The 17,823-nt window shown below is 34.6% G+C and overlaps 3 protein-coding genes across 4 annotated transcripts; 1 reads left to right on the forward strand and 2 right to left on the reverse strand.

The window, feature by feature from the left end:
- Positions 1–1,026: 1,026 nt before the first annotated feature.
- LOC123192849 (probable alpha,alpha-trehalose-phosphate synthase [UDP-forming] 7) lies at positions 1,027–5,444 on the forward strand. 2 transcript variants are annotated; one of them, XM_044605517.1, is made up of 4 exons: positions 1,027–1,232; positions 1,457–3,558; positions 3,633–3,906; positions 4,532–5,444. In XM_044605517.1, exons 2-4 carry the CDS (start codon positions 1,571–1,573, stop codon positions 4,838–4,840), a joined length of 2,571 nt encoding a protein of 856 aa, XP_044461452.1. In that variant the 5' UTR covers positions 1,027–1,232; positions 1,457–1,570; the 3' UTR covers positions 4,841–5,444. The 2 variants fall into 2 exon arrangements, with proteins under 2 accessions (XP_044461452.1, XP_044461451.1); XM_044605516.1 differs by having other exon boundaries at positions 1,028–1,232; positions 1,448–3,558.
- A 349-nt stretch (positions 5,445–5,793) lies between these two features.
- On the reverse strand, positions 5,794–8,101 carry LOC123192850 (protein GRAVITROPIC IN THE LIGHT 1-like). Its single transcript, XM_044605518.1, has one exon. It carries the CDS (start codon positions 7,342–7,344, stop codon positions 5,923–5,925), a length of 1,422 nt encoding a protein of 473 aa, XP_044461453.1. The 5' UTR covers positions 7,345–8,101; the 3' UTR covers positions 5,794–5,922.
- Positions 8,102–12,325: 4,224 nt separating this feature from the next.
- Positions 12,326–15,226, reverse strand: LOC123230298 (ER lumen protein-retaining receptor A-like). Its single transcript, XM_044656465.1, has 6 exons — positions 14,995–15,226; positions 14,312–14,577; positions 13,621–13,736; positions 12,923–12,996; positions 12,763–12,826; positions 12,326–12,665 (listed from the first exon to the last, which is right to left on the reverse strand). Exons 1-6 carry the CDS (start codon positions 15,083–15,085, stop codon positions 12,629–12,631), a joined length of 648 nt encoding a protein of 215 aa, XP_044512400.1. The 5' UTR covers positions 15,086–15,226; the 3' UTR covers positions 12,326–12,628.
- Positions 15,227–17,823: the final 2,597 nt, after the last annotated feature.

Raw genomic sequence — 17,823 nt, forward strand, 5'->3', positions numbered from 1 at the left:
ATGATTAAAAAAAATCAACAGAAAATAGAGAAGTTCCAAAGACAAGATGGACCGCAAGCTTTTGAGGTGGAGTGCACCTTCAGCAAGTACTTATTATATAGCTGGATTACACAAAATGCTTCTGCTCCTTCAAAATCTGGATTACAGTTCCAATTTTTTTTCCTTTTTCAAATTTCAAATCAAATTTAAATGGGATGTATCATCATTTCTTTAAAGTGAAATTATAATCAAGCTTCAAAATGGGAATAACATTTTATATAATATTATAAAAATGTTATTAACTGAATAAATAATACATCTGGATAATATATTATAATATTATTTAATTAATTAATTAATTTTTAACTTAATTTAAGATTAATTTATTCAAATCAAATCAATCCAAACATACTTTTATCCGGACCAGCGTCCCAACTCAGTTACTCCCCAACAGGACTATTTTATTTTATTTATTATGCATAAACGACCAACCTGGACCAAACCATATCCACAAACTGTAACCGTTAAACAACGCCCCAATCACGCGTTGCCACGTAATCAATCTTATGTCATGGATGACGTTATCAATTTGACACGTCACCTACCATTGCAAATTATCCGTAAACTTTTTACACGACGTGGAAACATCATGTACGGACAACTGCTTTCGCGGTCCCCAGTTTTTTTTATTTCAGGTACTGCTTGGACCACAAACTGCCGGAAGTCTCTTTATCCCGTCACGACACTTGTAGGCAGGAATTAAAATTCGATTACGTGGTTCGATCCAGTGGATAGAGGGAAAATATCTTTGGCGATGACTGAAACACGTGATGGATTATTCGGGATGACGTGGTGGACCCATGTGGCAAATAATAAGAAAACATGTCGAATTTAAGTGGCTGACACGTCGGCAGCTCTCTAAGGAAGAGGCAGAACCAGCGCGTGAGATGGAAACTCGACATTGCCAGTTGGCATTACCGGAAAGTCTACAGGCCGACCTTATCCTCTTCTTTATTTAAAAAAAAAAAAATCTAAAAACATACAAAGAAACCATTTGTATTGTATGTAGAGAGAGAGAGAGAGATTGTATGTGACCCCTGAGATATAAAGAAGGCCAAGCCAACCCAAAACCAAACCCTAGATTTCCTTCTTTTGCTACTGAGAAATTTTTTTTTTGGTATTTTTTGTTTTGATTTTTGATCCAATCTTGTACCGGATAAAGATTCAATTTTGTTCTTCGAAGTTGGGTCAAGGTTAGTTTTTCTTTTCTTTTCTTTTTTTTTAGCTGATTTAAGGCTTGTTAATTGTATGTTGAATAGTTTTTTTTTGTTAAAGACTGTTTATTTCATTGTAGTCATGATTTTTAGTGATATATATGATTGGTAATGTTTCAATTTTGATGTAAAATAGTATTTCTGTGTGATTCGTGATTGGAGAGTGTTTAATGATGTGTAATTTTTTTCTAAAGGCTTTACAGATCTTGCGAAATTATAGTCATATCACGAAGAAAGCAATCTTGGGTCTGGTTTTGAATTTTAAGATCCTGCGGTGTGTTGTTGGAGTTGAGATTAATAACAAGAAGTGGTTAAAAATGATGTCAAAATCGTATACCAATCTTTTAGATCTAGCTTCGGGTAATTTTCCTGTTATGACCCAAACGCGTGAAAAGAAAAGATTGCCAAGAGTAATGACAGTTCCTGGTGTCATTTCTGAGCTTGATGATGATCAGGCTAATAGTGTGAGCTCGGATGTACCATCATCGCTTGTTCAAGATCGTGTTATAATCGTAGCAAATCAGCTGCCAGTAAAATCTAAGCGAAGACCAGATAATAATGGGTGGAGTTTTAGTTGGGATGAGGATTCATTGTTATTACAGTTAAAAGATGGTTTACCTGAAGACATGGAAGTTATATATGTGGGATCATTGAGAGTAGATGTTGATGTGAGTGAACAAGATGATGTGTCACAGCTTTTGTTGGAGAAGTTTAAGTGTGTGCCAGCATTTTTGCCAGCAGACATTCTAGCAAAGTTTTATCATGGGTTTTGTAAGCAGCATTTGTGGCCGCTTTTTCATTATATGCTTCCATTCTCAGCCAATCATGGGGGAAGGTTTGACCGGTCTTTGTGGGAGGCCTATGTATCGGCAAATAAGATTTTCTCTCAACGGGTTATTGAGGTTATAAACCCAGAAGATGATTATGTGTGGATTCATGATTATCATTTGATGGTGCTTCCTACATTCTTGAGAAGAAGGTTTAATAGATTAAGAATGGGTTTTTTCCTTCACAGTCCATTTCCCTCCTCAGAGATATATAGGACTTTGCCTGTGAGGGAGGAGATTCTTAAAGCACTTTTGAATTCTGACCTTATTGGTTTTCATACTTTTGATTATGCTCGGCATTTTCTCTCTTGTTGTAGTCGCATGTTGGGTTTGGAGTATCAATCGAAGAGAGGTTATATTGGGTTGGAGTATTATGGAAGGACTGTTGGGATAAAGATTATGCCTGTTGGGATTCACATGGGGCAGATTGAGTCTGTTCTGAGACTTGCAGATATGGAATGGAGAGTGGAGGAGCTAAAACAGCAGTTTGAAGGAAAGACTGTGTTGCTTGGTGTCGATGATATGGACATCTTTAAAGGTGTTGACTTGAAGCTGTTAGCAATGGAGCATATGCTAAAGCAGCATCCAAAGTGGCAGGGGAATGCAGTATTGGTACAGATTACAAATCCTGCTAGGGGAAGAGGGAGAGATCTTGAGGAAATTCAGGATGAGATACATTCAACCTGCAATAGAATTAATGATACATATGGCCAACCTGGTTACAGACCAATTGTGTTCATTAATAGGCCAGTTTCTCTCAGTGAAAAAGCTGCATATTATACCCTTGCCGAGTGTGTTGTTGTCTCTGCTGTAAGGGATGGGATGAATCTTACCCCATATGAGTACGTTGTTTGCAGGCAGGGAATCTCTGAATCAGATTCATCGGCTGAATCGAGTGGACCAAAGAAGAGCATGCTAGTAGTATCAGAGTTCATTGGATGCTCACCTTCACTCAGTGGTGCAATTCGGGTTAATCCATGGAACATTGAAGCAACTGCAGAGGCAATGCATGAGGCAATTTCAATGGCTGATGCTGAGAAGCAGTTGCGGCATGAGAAGCATTATAGGTATGTCAGTACGCATGATGTTGCATACTGGGCTAGAAGCTTCTTCCAAGATATGGAAAGGACTTGTAAAGATCATTTTAGAAGACGTTGTTGGGGAATTGGCCTGAGCTTTGGTTTCAGAGTTGTGGCACTTGATCCAAATTTCAGGAAGTTGTCAACAGATGCCCTTGTTAATGCATTTTTACGGTCCAAAAATAGAGCTATACTATTTGATTATGATGGAACTGTAATGCCCCAAACCTCTATAAACAAGGCTCCAAGCCAAGAAGTTATCTCAATCATCAATGCACTTTGTGATGATGCCAAGAACACTGTATTTGTTGTCAGTGGAAGAGGAAGGGAAAGTTTAGGCAAATGGTTTGCTCCATGCAAAAAACTTGGAATCGCTGCTGAACACGGTTACTTTGTGAGGTAAGTATTTACTACTTTTTGCATTTCTATGTTTGTTGGCCATTGGGACACGCACTAAATTGTGTGGCTATCAGGTGGTCTGCAGATGAGGACTGGGAAGTTTGTGGGCAGAGTGCTGATTTCGGGTGGATACAAATAGCTGAGCCTGTTATGAAACTGTATACAGAATCTACTGATGGTTCTTCAATTGAGACCAAAGAAAGTGCCTTGGTCTGGCATCATCGGGATGCAGACCCAGTTTTTGGCTATAGTCAGGCCAAAGAAATGTTAGACCATCTTGAAAGTGTACTAGCAAATGAACCTGTTGCTGTGAAAAGCGGTCAGTTCATTGTAGAAGTAAAGCCACAGGTATTGATCACTAAACTAGATTTTAGATTTTATATATACGTGTGTTTGTGTGTGTGAGAGATTTTCTATCAGTTATCCTATATTACATGTAATTTTTGTTCCTGGCATCAGGTTTTAGTATCATGAACATGCATAAGTGGCTATAGATGCTGCAAAACTACTTTGTTCAATGTCTCTTTTTGGAACCTCAAATTCTTTAGTTCTGATTATGATCAACAAGATATGTACTTAGATTATTTCCATCAGTCTGCTCTTTTGACAATAATGCTTCCCAATGATATTGAAATCTATGCGATAAATCTTCATTATATTGAACAGAAAATAAGTGCACCCATACTGTCACATGCTACCTTGATATTTGCTTTTTCTTCAACTATTGAATGGGTGAACAGGAAAATGCTCCATGCCTATTTATACATGTAACATGTCTAACTAAAATCATGTTAGTAATTTTAGTTCTAGTGATACTTGTTATGTACTGTACACTTATCGAACATCATGATGCCATTGACAATCTGTGAATATCGAAGCCCTTGTAGTGTGAGCTACTGCTTTTGAAGTAGTAGATAACTTTCTTGAATTTGTAAAAGTGCATTGTATTAACAAACATTTTCTGTTGCTTTAGGGTGTCAGTAAAGGTCTGGTTGCCGAAAAGATCTTCACGTCAATGGCAGAGGAAGGCAGGCAGGTCGATTTTGTATTTTGTATTGGTGATGACAGATCTGATGAAGACATGTTTGAGATCATAGGCAATGCAGTGACAAATGGTGTCCTCTCAACTAATACATCCATATTTGCATGCACTGTTGGACAAAAACCAAGCAAAGCCAAGTACTATCTGGATGATACATCAGAGGTAGTAAGCATGCTTGACGCACTTGCGGATGCTTCAGACCCGCCGTTCTCTCCAGATGGATCACCTAAATCCGTCTGAAACTTTCCCTTGGTGAGTTCAACTCTGGCTTAACTCTTCTTAAGTCAATCTGGAGAAGATGGTACACACTGGCTTTAATGAAGGTAGCAGTCGTATACTATGTTTGGAAGTAGCTTGATGTCGTGTTTGATGTTTTGATGGCCAATGGAGAAACATCGGCAGCTTGGATTGTTTGTGCCATAAATAACGAAAGCTCTCCAATGTTGGGAGAGGGATTTTTCTTGTGAAACCTTAGTCTTTTCACAGCAACCTCTTACAGGTAGAGCATTCAAGGACATACGGGAATCATTTTGGAGATTGACTTGGAAGTTAATGTAATATCCAAATAATTGTTCCTCACGTAAATGTAAAGGCAGCAAGCTTATCCCTTGCAATTGTTAGGTAAATCATGTAGGTGACGTACGTTTTCTGCTTATCGGTATTCAGGCACGCTAAGTGACAGACTTAAATGGTGGGAAATGGAGCTATGGTGGTAGCGTAAGCAGTTTTTCTACTCCTGGGCATTTTTTCTCATTCTTGGGTGAAATTTTCCTGTTATTTTGATAATTCCATTGCTTAATAACCTGTAAATTCTGTGGAAATCAATTCAATCTCTTTAAATGCATTGCTTTCTATTTGTTTCTGCAACTTAAAGATTCCTTGTGATCACTTGTGTACGAGACGGTATGATATTTGGCAACAGAGAGACTGATAGAAATGAGACAGTATGATATCTGTCTGTGGTGACAGAGATACCATCTTTACAACCAATTATATTTAATGCCACGACTGTTTTCCTACATTGGCCTGATAGAAAGGGAACTGATGCACGCCTGTAAACATCATCTTCTCAACTCGAAATCCTTTCGGTGAAGTAGGGACACTAAGGTGTCAAGCTGACCCAAGACAGAAATCATTGGCTATGAAAATGGAAGTATCCTAATTGTGCTTGCAAATTTCAAGAAAATGGAAACTTGAACCCGGAAAGCGCTTTTAAGGTGTATGTCATCATTTCTATTTACATCTGAGAGCTTCTAATGCAATATACAGTTGTACCCATTTTTCTTTTAAGGAAAAAAAATTCAAAAAAGGATTTTTTTTTTTTAAATATAAAGTTCAGGACTTGCCGCAGTGTTAGCTGTCACTGGAGACAAGTATACCTGGCTCTGTATCACAGTTTTCCCAATCTTGAACCCAGGCACCACTGTAAAATTCACTCGGAAATCAACACCAGAATCAGGAATTTCACATGAAACCATTGAATCGTCGCTCACATTCTCCATGAACACCTCTGAAAATCTGCAGTTTCTTCGGACCTCAAAAATGTTAACTTCTTGGCCAAACGAGAATGCCAAGCGGTGTAAAAGCCAAACCCTTCTCGCCATCTCACCAAAATATATGAAGAAAATAGAATCTGGGAAATCTCCATGGTTAATCAGCTTTCTCTGGTTCAAGTTACCGAAAAGTGAACACTCCATCTTTGCGTGGACCAAATGAAAGTACTTGGCACGAGTGAACTTAGCAAAACTAGAGCTTGAGTTTTGTTTCTGAGAAAGAAAGTGCTTTGCATTGACAGACTTGAGTTTCTTGAATTCGTCCAAGGATTGTTCAGGAGGGATTTTATTAAAAGACTGACACTCATTTGGAGAAAAATTTGGAAAGTTGAAGCCTTCGAACATTGTTTTGCAAACAAAGGATTCAAAGGCGAAATATTTATGGCTTGGCTTTGTAAAAATTGCTTCAGGTTCTATAACTTTGGCTGCTGCATCAAGATCCCAGATAGCTGACTCCATTTCTTTGATCATTAACTTCACGAAACTTCTCACAGATCTTAATGTATAGTGAAGAAACTGAACGAAATGGCTCGGATTCAAAGCTGAAAGCTGAAGATTGTCGAGGATGGATATAGGTCCACTAGCGTTTAATCTCTTTTCAATAGTTTTATTAAAAGCGAGAGCCTCTTGAAGCTGTTTTTCCAGTGAAGAAATTTCCGATTCTTTCTTTTCAACTTCAGCTTCTAGTTTCTTGATTGTGATCCCATAAGTCTTCATCAAACTTTGTTGTTCCTGAATCTCCGCTAACATTATTGTAACTTGAGGCGAAAGATCAAGTTCTTTCTTGAAGAAACTTCGTTTCAACTCGGATATAGCCTTCAACTCATCAACCACCGCCTGGTCCGCTGCATGAATGGCCTCACTGTTGTACGGATTCTGAGCCATTTGCAGCTCGGCATAAGCCGCTTTGATGGAAGTGATTCCTGCAAAAAGCTTCGCTACCAACGCTTCCATGACCGCCCTTTGCCGAGCTCTGGGATCTCCATGCTTTTCCATGTGATTATTGCTACTCCTTTTCATACAAAACGAATCTTCGTCTCCAAACTTGTGCTGTGAAGTGAGGATGCAGATTCCAATCCCATTGTTAGACGCCATGTTCTTCGTTGCTCTTCTCAAATTGATTACTTTCTGAAAAGTCTTGGCCAGTTTGCTCTTGCCGCTGAGAGCCGATTTGGGTCTCACAGTCTCCATTAATTAGACGAAGAAAGAATCAAAATTGACAGATAACAGTTGCGAAGGAAGAAGAGAAAACTTAGCAGAAGGGTTGGGTTGAGACCGTGATAGAAGGAAAGTGAGAAAATGTAAAGCAAACAACTTTGACTACCAGTGACCATCAGATTCAGATTGGAGCCGCAGACATAGGCGGCGATAAATACAAAAAATAATAATAATAAAAAGTGGGATTTAAAGCGCTGGAAGAAAGGAAAAAGAATAGCTGCTGTTGGGTACTCCGCGAGGAATGATAGAATGAATATGAACTCATACTAAATATTTAACAGATTTCTTTTGATTTGAACTTACAGTACCACAGAGAACTTATGATGATGATATGGAGCCTACCTTATTGGATTGACTGATTGATGCGAAAATGGGGTCCATTAGACAGCTATTTAGATGCTAGAAATGGAGGTGCTTCAGTGTTGGATTACATTCTGCATGGCCTGATCCTTTTAGTGTCGGAGAAAGGGCAAAAATTTGAAGTAATGGGATTGTTTTGAGAGACTCTGTAGATGAATGGGGAGTGAGTTTTAAGCATTAAAGATGATTGGAATTTAGAGAGACATCAGAAAATGGGAACAGATGAGTTTGTGTGTGAGATGGTGGGGGCAGAGGGAACACTGAAAGCAGGCTCAGGTAATCTTACTGTTGAGATTTGTAAGTGTCATTATATACACTGCCAACTGCCAACAGAAGCTTCCTCCTAATAAAAGGAGATACATGAATTTATATTTTTTGTTCATCCTTAAATGATTTATGCACTGCCTTCATGCCAAAAGATTGAAAGTTTACTTTACAACCATCAGTTGAAACAATAAACTTGGCCTCTCCTGAATAAAATGCCTTAATTAAGGTTGAAATTTAATTCAATTTTGCAAAGATCCAAATGAAAAGAAGGAAGAAAATGCCATAAAAAAAGACAATATGGCCGAAAGAAGACGGTGACCAAGACAAGGTTAAGGTGTGGGACAGAATGAGACATGACCAATTTCAGTTTTCAAATGGGCAAAGAAATTTGACAATAAGATATGCTACAAAAAATATTTAACTGTGAAGTGGGGCTGGTAGCAGAAGTGAAGAAAAATTTATTCAAGTGAGAAACTCGAGGCTCAAATTTCTTGATTATCATTGACATTAGGAACATTGAATGATTTATGTAAGAAACATGTAACATACCATTATAGACCATGCTCAAAATAAATGGTATGATCAATGGTTCCGATATTTACTTTTTAGTGGTGATAAAATTTGTTACACACTAGTTTTCCATTTACGAATTCGTATCCAAGATACAATTTTACGTAAAAGTGATAGTTTTCTATATTGATTAATGAATATTTATCAATATAACTATTTGTAAATAAAACAAAGTTTTTTTTTTTTCTTTTAATGAAGGATGTTATTCGAATCGAACCATCTTTTTGAAGCGAAATCAACTTTACTGAATAAGTCTATACAAAGTAAAATTGGTTATTTAATGGGTTTAAGGGGCACTTAAAATGATGACAGTCTTGTAATTAAAACAATAATAAAAGGAAACTTCTTTAAGGGCTTTGTCCCCTGCTTATTTCATAATAGGGCCACACTTTTTTCTTTTTTTCAAAAAAACAATCTTTTTTTTCGCAACACTTGAATCATCATCATCATCTTCTTCTTTCTCAAGCTAGACATTCAACATGGAAAACACTTTGATTTTGCTGCCGGAGGTCTTGACTTCATTCAATTTCTAATCAATGCTGATTTACTTTTAAAACTACTATTGAACGTGTTAAGACTATAATATTTAACCCTTATACCTATTCAAATACCTTTTGTTAATAATAGGTAAAGTGATTTGTTAAACTATTTATAAAAATTTTGGAAAAACAAAATTAGAAGTCAGAGCATAATTTGATTTAACTTAAATTCACCCATATGGATGAGAAACATGTCTAGGGTGGAGCCCACCACTGAGCTAATAAATTACGAAAAGACTAATTCAATAACCCATCACAAAAACTTTTCACTTTAATATAAGTATATCATATGATATTATTGTATGCACTCAAGTTCATTTATAAGAGTGTAGAGTCAAACTTAATCCTTTGATTCTACGTATAAGATTTTACATTTTAATCAGTTGTTTTACTCGTAATGGATAATACTAATAACACCTATTTTCTTAACATTCCATTACAAATAAAGGACCTCAATTTAAATAGAATTAGAATTTAAAATGTTGCTAATCAATCACACTTTAGTCTTCCATATGAAGACTAAATAATACAAACAAAAGTTGGCTTCCAAACGAAGAAAAAATGAAAGCAAGTTTAATTGACATTATGTATGCAGAAATTATTGGAAAAACTATATATATATATATATAATGATGCCTATTATTATTATTATTGCCACTTTATGCAATACTTATCTAATATAACCTTTAAAAAATGATAAAAAAAAAAATCTACAAAAATGCCATTATAAAAAAAAGAGTATAAAGGGAGAAATTGTTTTTTTTTTTTTTTTTGATTTCATATATTTCTTTTTTATAAGGCAACAATTATTTGAGTGCATTTCATAATATTGTTTAAAATAAAAATAATATTTTGTTGTTAATAATTGAATGTGAATATTACAGAATTGCCCTTCTACCATATATTTTAATACATGAAACTTAAAAGATGTTATAGAGGATTAATGTAATTAGTAGGGTTAAAGACATGGATTCATAAAATAAACAAAAAAATTCACTCAAACGAATAATTGGAGGAAATTATTCGATGACAAAAAAATAAGACAAATTGAAATTTTGGGTATTTTAAATTGATATTTTAAATTGATATTTTATAAGATTAATTCTTTTAAAAAAAAAAAAAAACACACACTAATATTGGAAAGAGAGAAAGTTACAGAGAACCGTGAATTTGTCATAGTTTGTCACCACATTTTTTATCACTTTTAAAAGTTCCAAGGTCGAGGGCCCAGGGGGGGCTTGCTGCTGCTGTACAACCCGGAATGGATCCGATTTGACTGGCTTGGATCCTCTTATTTCTAACTATTCTTCTTTTTTTTAACCAGATATTTTCCCTAAAATTTTGTTTACTAATTTTACAAGCTAAGTTCTATTTTTAGTGCCATTTATAAAAATTAAATCAAACTCAAATTAACCTTTGTTTAAATTTTATTTGAATTAAATCTATTTCTATATCTACCGAAATATAGGAAGCTAGCTAGAAAATTGAAATCTGAATTAAAGATACGACCACTTTACCACCAGCTTTTCAGCCTTCCCAAGGTTAAGAGGTCTAGATATTGGAATCCAACGGCTGTGATAAAAGCTGCACATTTACTGTTATGAGATTGTGTTCTACTGGGCTTTCCGATAACCCAAAGGTTTGTACCAATGAGTAAATATGAACATATCTATCTGGAACCCAACTTCTTCGGTCAAGAAGTTTGTTGTCCTGTGGCTCTTGTTTCAGCTGGTTGATGGTCTCCTTTTGCTTGGTTCTTGGTTCTTTCTGCTCTTGAAACCTATCACCGTCATTACCTTTATTGTCTTCAAGAAATGGACTCTCCAATTACTTTTTTTTATTACTTCTCTGTTGTGCTCTTGTTTCTCCAAGTTGGGTCCTTTAGTCTGCAAGCTCCCCTTTGTTTGGTTTTCTTTGTTTGTTAACAGTGTACATGTTTGTATTTGCTCTTATAGTTTTTTTGTTTAGTTGCTGCTTGAACTTCCCTCTTGTTTGAAGTTGCTCTAGAGTGCCTAGTTTGTTCTGCCTCTTTGAGGCTCCCTTTTGGTTAATTTACTTTACTTACCAAAAAAAAAAAAAACAAATTATCGTAAGGAACAATGTTGTCAGAGTTTATTCCTTCTCTGCAGCTTATGCATTGACAGATTTCTTTGTCAAGAAACTAATAAAATGGCAAGCTTTTTACTATGAATAATGTTATATATACAAATTAAGGTAAATAGATTCTTAAATAATATGAATGGGAGTCAATCTTTTCAGCTGTGGCACAAAAATAAATCCAATAAAGCATACAAAGTTGATAGTAAAAATATGCGAATGAGGTTAAAGATTTCAATTATAAGATCCATCATCATTGCTGAATTCATAAAGAAACTAAGATCATATCAATAAAGTCATTAGCTTGTTTTCTCAATTAATCCTTTTTTTTTTTAATTTGGATGTATAATCTTAGAAAGAAATGCCTCAAAGAGGAAAAGGAATATTTACAAATCTTTTAATTTTAAAATAACAAGAACAAAGTGCTTCTAGGTCAAGCCTATCAACTACATGAGATTGTAGGAATCAATCAGAAAGCTATTTTTAATGATCCCCATCTTTGAAAAATTAAAAAACAGAGAGCATTTGCTTTGAAAAATAAAAAATGACAAAGAGACAAAGTGAAAGTATGCACCAAACCCAGATGCCTAATCTATATATAAAATCATAAGAATTCTTTTTAGTAGGATTATAGGAAGAATATCTCTTTCTTGTCTCTGAAATTTCTTACCTCATTCTGTTGGGGAGAAAGCGATTCCATCACATTAAGCAGTACCAGTACCTTATTATTCTTTAAGCTTGTGGCAGATCCATTGATTCTCATTTATCCTGCACAAGTTTTTCATCTATTTCAGAGAGCTTAACATATTAAAGTTTTTTCAGAGTAACAAGACAAATATGCGTAGCAAATTACCATCAGATTTCCACATCTATCCATGTGGTGTTAAGTGAGACCAGCCTATAAAAATTGTTGAACTTGTCAAAATTTCCTTCAGGAAGCCCAAGTCGTTAAGAAGTTTATGACTTTTGGCTGAGTTTCATACAAAATAAAGAAGCTACATAATATATGTAATATGTTAATAAGTCTTGCAATATTTAATATTAAATAATTTTATTCTAAGTATCAGTATCAAGGTCCAACAAATTTCTCCTTTCAAAAGCAGGCATTCAATAGAAAGAAGGGAGACAAAAATCTGATTAATTTTATACCGATTAGAAATCCAACTATGATGTTAGGCAGATCTGGAATTCGCCTTCCCAAAATCATCTTTGCATGTTAGAAGAAATGAGAAGGCTGGAGAAATTTCAAAAAATTAAAACCTCTTCGGACATGGGTATTTTAATCTAATAAAAAAGAAAAGAACTATAAATCATGTATCCTCTTCACAAGTATCAGCTAGCAGTGAGTTTATGAAAGACTTCGAGTAAACACTTTAACAATACTTCAGCTCAACACGTCGATTTTTCAACACATCTCTGCTTGGTCAGGCTGGTAGCTTAAGTTTTGCATTGTTCTTCCAGCTGCACAAACAAAGAACAGAAGATCTCCATTATTTACAAAATTCTGTGGAAAAATATAAGATTACCATTAATCAAGTAGTATTACATATATCTTTACCTAAGGAAATAGTAATAGAAGAAATCAGCATAGAGAGCTGTCTGGATGACACCGGAGACGCAAGCTAAAATGTCACAAATAAAATATGAAAGTCAGGATAAACATGCATGCAGAAACAACCAAACAAAAGAAATTCTTTTCCATCCATAAAAAAGCCTACCAATCCATCGAGTAAATCGTGGCTCCTTCAGATAGCGATAAATCCAGTTGAGAATGTAGAGTGCGCGATATGCTCTGCAAATCAACAGCATGATTGGTAAATTTAATATCCACAAAACATAGAAAATAAAGTTCGCATGTCCCAATACAAAATCACATCTCACAGTAAGCATGGCAATAAATCTTTACAATAAGAAATCTCTCTTTTTGTTTAACTGTTATCTCAGTGAAAAACAGGAATCGTATAGTTGGGCTAGTTGTCTAACTCTACAGTGATAAAATGGAAAACAACCAAGCAATTTGGGTGAAGAACTTACATAATACCATAAAAGCAAGGCAGGTATTTTCTGATTAGCAAGGTAACATCATGAAAATAGCAATAATAATATATAAAATAGAAAGAAAACATTTTCCATAATTTTGAAAAAAACAATTAAAAAAATAGCCATACTAATGCAGCAAGCAAACAAATGGTTTTCCTATACCATTTCCTCTATTAAGTTCTCCAAAAGTGTGCAATGGACTTCCAAAAGCATTAGTTTAGAGCCAAACTAGTTCTGGATATATGGGGAAGACCAATCTATGCACAGTACTCTTATAGGAAGAAGCTATGATACCAAACCAATATAAAGTGTCCTCATTTATGAAGAATCAAGTCTCAATGTGAACCGTTTATAGCAATACATAACATATACATACCCAAGTAAGAACACATATTGCCCCGTTAAATTGTCAACATTTCCACTTCGCTGTAGTAAAACTAGCTGGGGAAGAATAGCAACTGCCTCTAAGTATATAGAAAATGCCCAAAAGATCTGTAAGTAGATTTGCATTAGCACAAATGTATAAATATGTTCAGACTTAAGAATGCACAGCAAAACAACTGCTTGGAATCAAGAAATACTACAACTAGGAAACTGAAACTAATGCATAACAATTAACATATTTTTCTCCTCACGCAATAAAACTAATAAATTGAATAGAAATTGTAATAAAGATATTTCACCAAAACCAGCAAATCAAAATAGCGCAATGAGTATAAATCATTCATCTGTTTCCCAAAAATTGTTGGTGTATAATTGGAGGTAATGTTGTATAATACCTCAAAGCCACCCCCACCATTCTCTCTAAGAATAAAATTTAAGGAACTTGTCACAGCTTAAGGATATAAGCATATTGTAAAAAGGAAATTGCCAGCAGGGAGACGGTGGTCAAAAAAATTCTTCACCCAGCACCACCACCGGCCCTACTCTCCCTATACACTTTCTAGGAAATGGGAAGAATTGTATTAACCAAAGAATTAATGATTCATAGATATTTACAGTTCACACTTCACAAAAGAATCAACCCCTCAAGCATGAAACGAATACAGCAAATTTAACAATCTCACCTCTTGAAATGTAAACTTCTCGTTTAAAATCAGAGCCAACACAAAACACGCAGCAACAAGAAAGTAGTGACGGAAAGTGTCAAGTTGTTTGTCATACGAACGCCTCACAACTCGGTGCATCCTCATGCACCAAACAATAGCTAGTGAACTCACGATGAATACTAACTTCATCACAGTGTTGTAAACAGAGATGAAGTCGGTGAAGAGATCCAAGTAACGCGTCAAAAACACCAACGCATAGAGTTCTTGAGTCTTGAGCGAAATCCCTAAATCACCATAAAAATTCCAAAATTTTGAAAAATCAAACCCAGACGCAGCACTTCTTAAAGCGCCACTTATCCGTTAAATTATAAACTAAATGATTTTATTAGTTAGTTTATCTCATTTCAAGCGTCGCCAATAATCAGTACACGAAATTATAAAATTTAAATCTCATTTTCTATTATTCCGCTTTCAAACTCTAATTTCCCATAACTATAGAACAAGAAATCCAATAATCAACTTAAACTTCTTAAAATCAGTCAACATCAACAAACAACAAAAAGCCGAAAAACTTAACTTCGAAAAATAAAAATGAAAAACAAACCGTTAATTCAGTTCCATTTTCTCCTACTTTTCCGCTGTTGATTAGAAACTAAGTAAGAGGCACTGAAAATTGAAAATGATAGAAGAGAAGGAGTTACCGGAGCAAGATTTGGTAGCGTAGATTTTGAGAAGAAGGACTAAAATACTCATCAAATGAGTCATGTCACCAGCTAATCTGAAGATATTCATGGTTGTTTAGTATTGCTCGCACCTCTCTTTTTCAATTTCAGGAGAGAAAAAAAAAAATGGAAATCGAATTTTTTTGATCCCTAGAAGAGAGAGAGGAGAAGGAGGTCTACGCAGATGATGCGTGCAAATTTAGTCATTTTCCCTTTTTTTTTTTTTTTTTAAGTAACCTTTTATGACTGATGAATGTGACAGGAAGTAACTGACGTGGCAATCGGAAACCATGCTCATTACTCTTGAAGGAGCGGCGGAGTTTGAAAATGTGAATAATCTCCAAAACGACGTCGCTCTAATGAGTTATAATATTAGTATATTACTAGTACTCGTGCCATTTTTTTCACCAACGGCTATTGATCATTCGATCATGGTCGGCATCGTCATCACCTGCCCTTGTAATCGGCAAAATGTTTGTTATAATTAAAAAAAAGGGAAATTCCAAAAAAAGGGTTGATTAATACGTATGATAAAATTCAAGTTAAATGTTATATTTTTATAACGAAATCATAATTAGGGATAAATCAAAATCTTAATTTAAGAGCTATATATTTTCTTAAACAATTTTCAATTCAATTCAATTTAAAAGGAAGTAAACTTGAATTTGATGATATTATCAAATTAAGTTTGAATTGAGTTTATTTAATATTATACTTGAACGAAATATGATCAAAATAATATTATTTTAATAATATATTAATTAAAATAACCTTATTTTAGTCAATTAGAATGAATTTTTTATACTCAAGAGTTTGATAAACTAAATATTACTCAAACTCGAATTCGATAATAAAAAACCTTTCAATTCAAGATTAAACTTAAGTTTACCTAAATAAAACTTGTTTTAGTTAAACTAACAACAAACTTGAGTAAGTTCAAATGTATCCGACTCACAATAAATTAGGTTAGAAGAAATCTATGCCCCAAATTTCGGTAAAGCTCGTGATAATAAAAGGTCGTAAAGTGTCCACATCTAATGGGTGGTACGACTTATTAGACCTATTTTATATTATATATTTCTTGTTTATTTAATTTAATTTAATTCATGTTTATTTTTGTAGGTGAATAAACCTGGAAGCATTGGAGCAAGTCGTTAATTCAAAAATCAAGCCTAAAAGTAGAGAACCCAAAAGAAAAATTTTCGCCAATAATTTTTGTTTTGGGGGGGGGGGTGCGGCGGGGGGAGTGCAGCGGGGGTGTGGGGGGGATTAATTGGGCCACAGAAGGCCAAGACTAAGCCCAACAGTTCTATCTACAATGCACTTAAACACCATCTATCTCTACAAAAGGTGGATTGAGCCAAACCAATTCAAGCTTGACTTTCTGTTTTAAAAGAGCTAAATTCAAACTAAAGCAATTTCAATTTATTGAATTTTAGCAATTTTAAGCCCAAATTGGCAATGTTAGGATCCATCCCTAATCAGGGTCCATTTTAGATAAGCTTGTTTTTATGTATTATATAAATTTAGTTGATGTTTTATTGTTTAAAATGCTTGCCTACATCAGTGCTGAACCAAACTCCGACGCTTTTGCCATAGCCTTGTGGTTTGTAGCCAGCCAGGCACCATGTTGAGGCGCAAGAACGCCTTAAAGTTGCCACGTTATCACGAGGTTTAAGTAGATTGGTGATTGCATTAAAGTAATGGAACGCATTACAAAAGTTTTGTCCCTCGGGAACTAGACATAAAAGGCCCATTGCCGATGAGTAAAAATTATAGTCTCCCTACATTCTTCATATCATGCAAGGTCAGCCACATGGGATTCCTTCTAGTTTTCACGTTTATTAATTTCATAAGGAGATTGACCCATACTGCTAGATTTGCGAGGCCCAGCCAGTCAAAGATTCTTCGGCTATTAGTCAAACTCAAATAAGAGTTAGTTTGAACTTAAACTTTAATTATAATACAATATCACAAAAGTTCAATGATAGGATAAATAATTAAAAAATGGATAATATTATCAAATAAATAAATTAATCCAGTTTGAATTTAGTTTGTTCAATGTGAATTGAAACCCAAGACTGAACTTTACAATAAAAACCTTTATTACATAAAAGGACATTTGTTCATTAAATTGGCTGACAGCTACTAACTGAACACAAGAAAAGAGCCAAGTTTAAGTAACTGTTGTAGGTGCATGATGTTCTTCATCGTCGTCTTGTTTTCGCTGGCAGGGTGCACTAGACGCCCAGCTCAAATTGTGGTCCATACTCAGCTTCTTTCATTGATTTGTATAGAGAATCCAAGAAGATCCAGATGGATTGGATGACGTTTTAGGAAGAAAGATGGATTGAAAATGAACGATACCCACCTTGGCCACATGTGACCGTGACAGGTGTTACAGAAGAAAATATAATAGCATTCAATAGATTGCATAAAAAACATGTGAATTCGGACAAAGGCGTAACGACTATTTCCCATGAAAGTTTTAAAGCAAAGATAATTACGTATTTATAAAATTTTAAAAATTTATATATTTATTTATGACTTAATTATTATTAAAAATCATAATTAAAGATAGAAATAAAATACTATTTATTAAAAAAATATAAAAAATTAAAATTTTATTATATTTTCTTCTCTAAATTTAAAAACCTCATAATTTCTCTTCTTTTACTCTAAGTTTTCATATTTTAAAAAGTGATTATTTCACCCTAAATCTTTAAGTTTTTTTTCTCTCTTTTGTATTGACTGTAACCATTTAAAGATAAAATAAAAAGTTAATAATCATCTTTGACAGATAAATTT

The sequence above is a fragment of the Mangifera indica genome, chromosome 12, assembly GCF_011075055.1.
Source record: "Mangifera indica cultivar Alphonso chromosome 12, CATAS_Mindica_2.1, whole genome shotgun sequence".
NCBI lineage: Eukaryota > Viridiplantae > Streptophyta > Magnoliopsida > Sapindales > Anacardiaceae > Mangifera > Mangifera indica.

What these genes read in the sequence shown, in the direction of transcription:
- LOC123230298 (XM_044656465.1), bottom strand. Translation starts at nt 15,085, where the DNA reads ATGAATATCTTCAGATTAGCTGGTGACATGACTCATTTGATGAGTATT. An exon ending in CGCTACCAAATCTTGCTCCG is followed by an intron (nt 14,578 to 14,994) that starts GTAACTCCTTCT and finishes ATGGTGATTTAG; the next exon opens with GGATTTCGCTCAAGACTCAA. An exon ending in CAATATGTGTTCTTACTTGG is followed by an intron (nt 12,997 to 13,620) that starts GTATGTATATGT and finishes GTTGATTTGCAG; the next exon opens with AGCATATCGCGCACTCTACA.
- LOC123192849 (XM_044605517.1), top strand. Translation starts at nt 1,571, where the DNA reads ATGATGTCAAAATCGTATACCAATCTTTTAGATCTAGCTTCGGGTAAT. An exon ending in GAACACGGTTACTTTGTGAG is followed by an intron (nt 3,559 to 3,632) that starts GTAAGTATTTAC and finishes TGTGGCTATCAG; the next exon opens with GTGGTCTGCAGATGAGGACT. An exon ending in TTGTAGAAGTAAAGCCACAG is followed by an intron (nt 3,907 to 4,531) that starts GTATTGATCACT and finishes CTGTTGCTTTAG; the next exon opens with GGTGTCAGTAAAGGTCTGGT.
- LOC123192850 (XM_044605518.1), bottom strand. Translation starts at nt 7,344, where the DNA reads ATGGAGACTGTGAGACCCAAATCGGCTCTCAGCGGCAAGAGCAAACTG.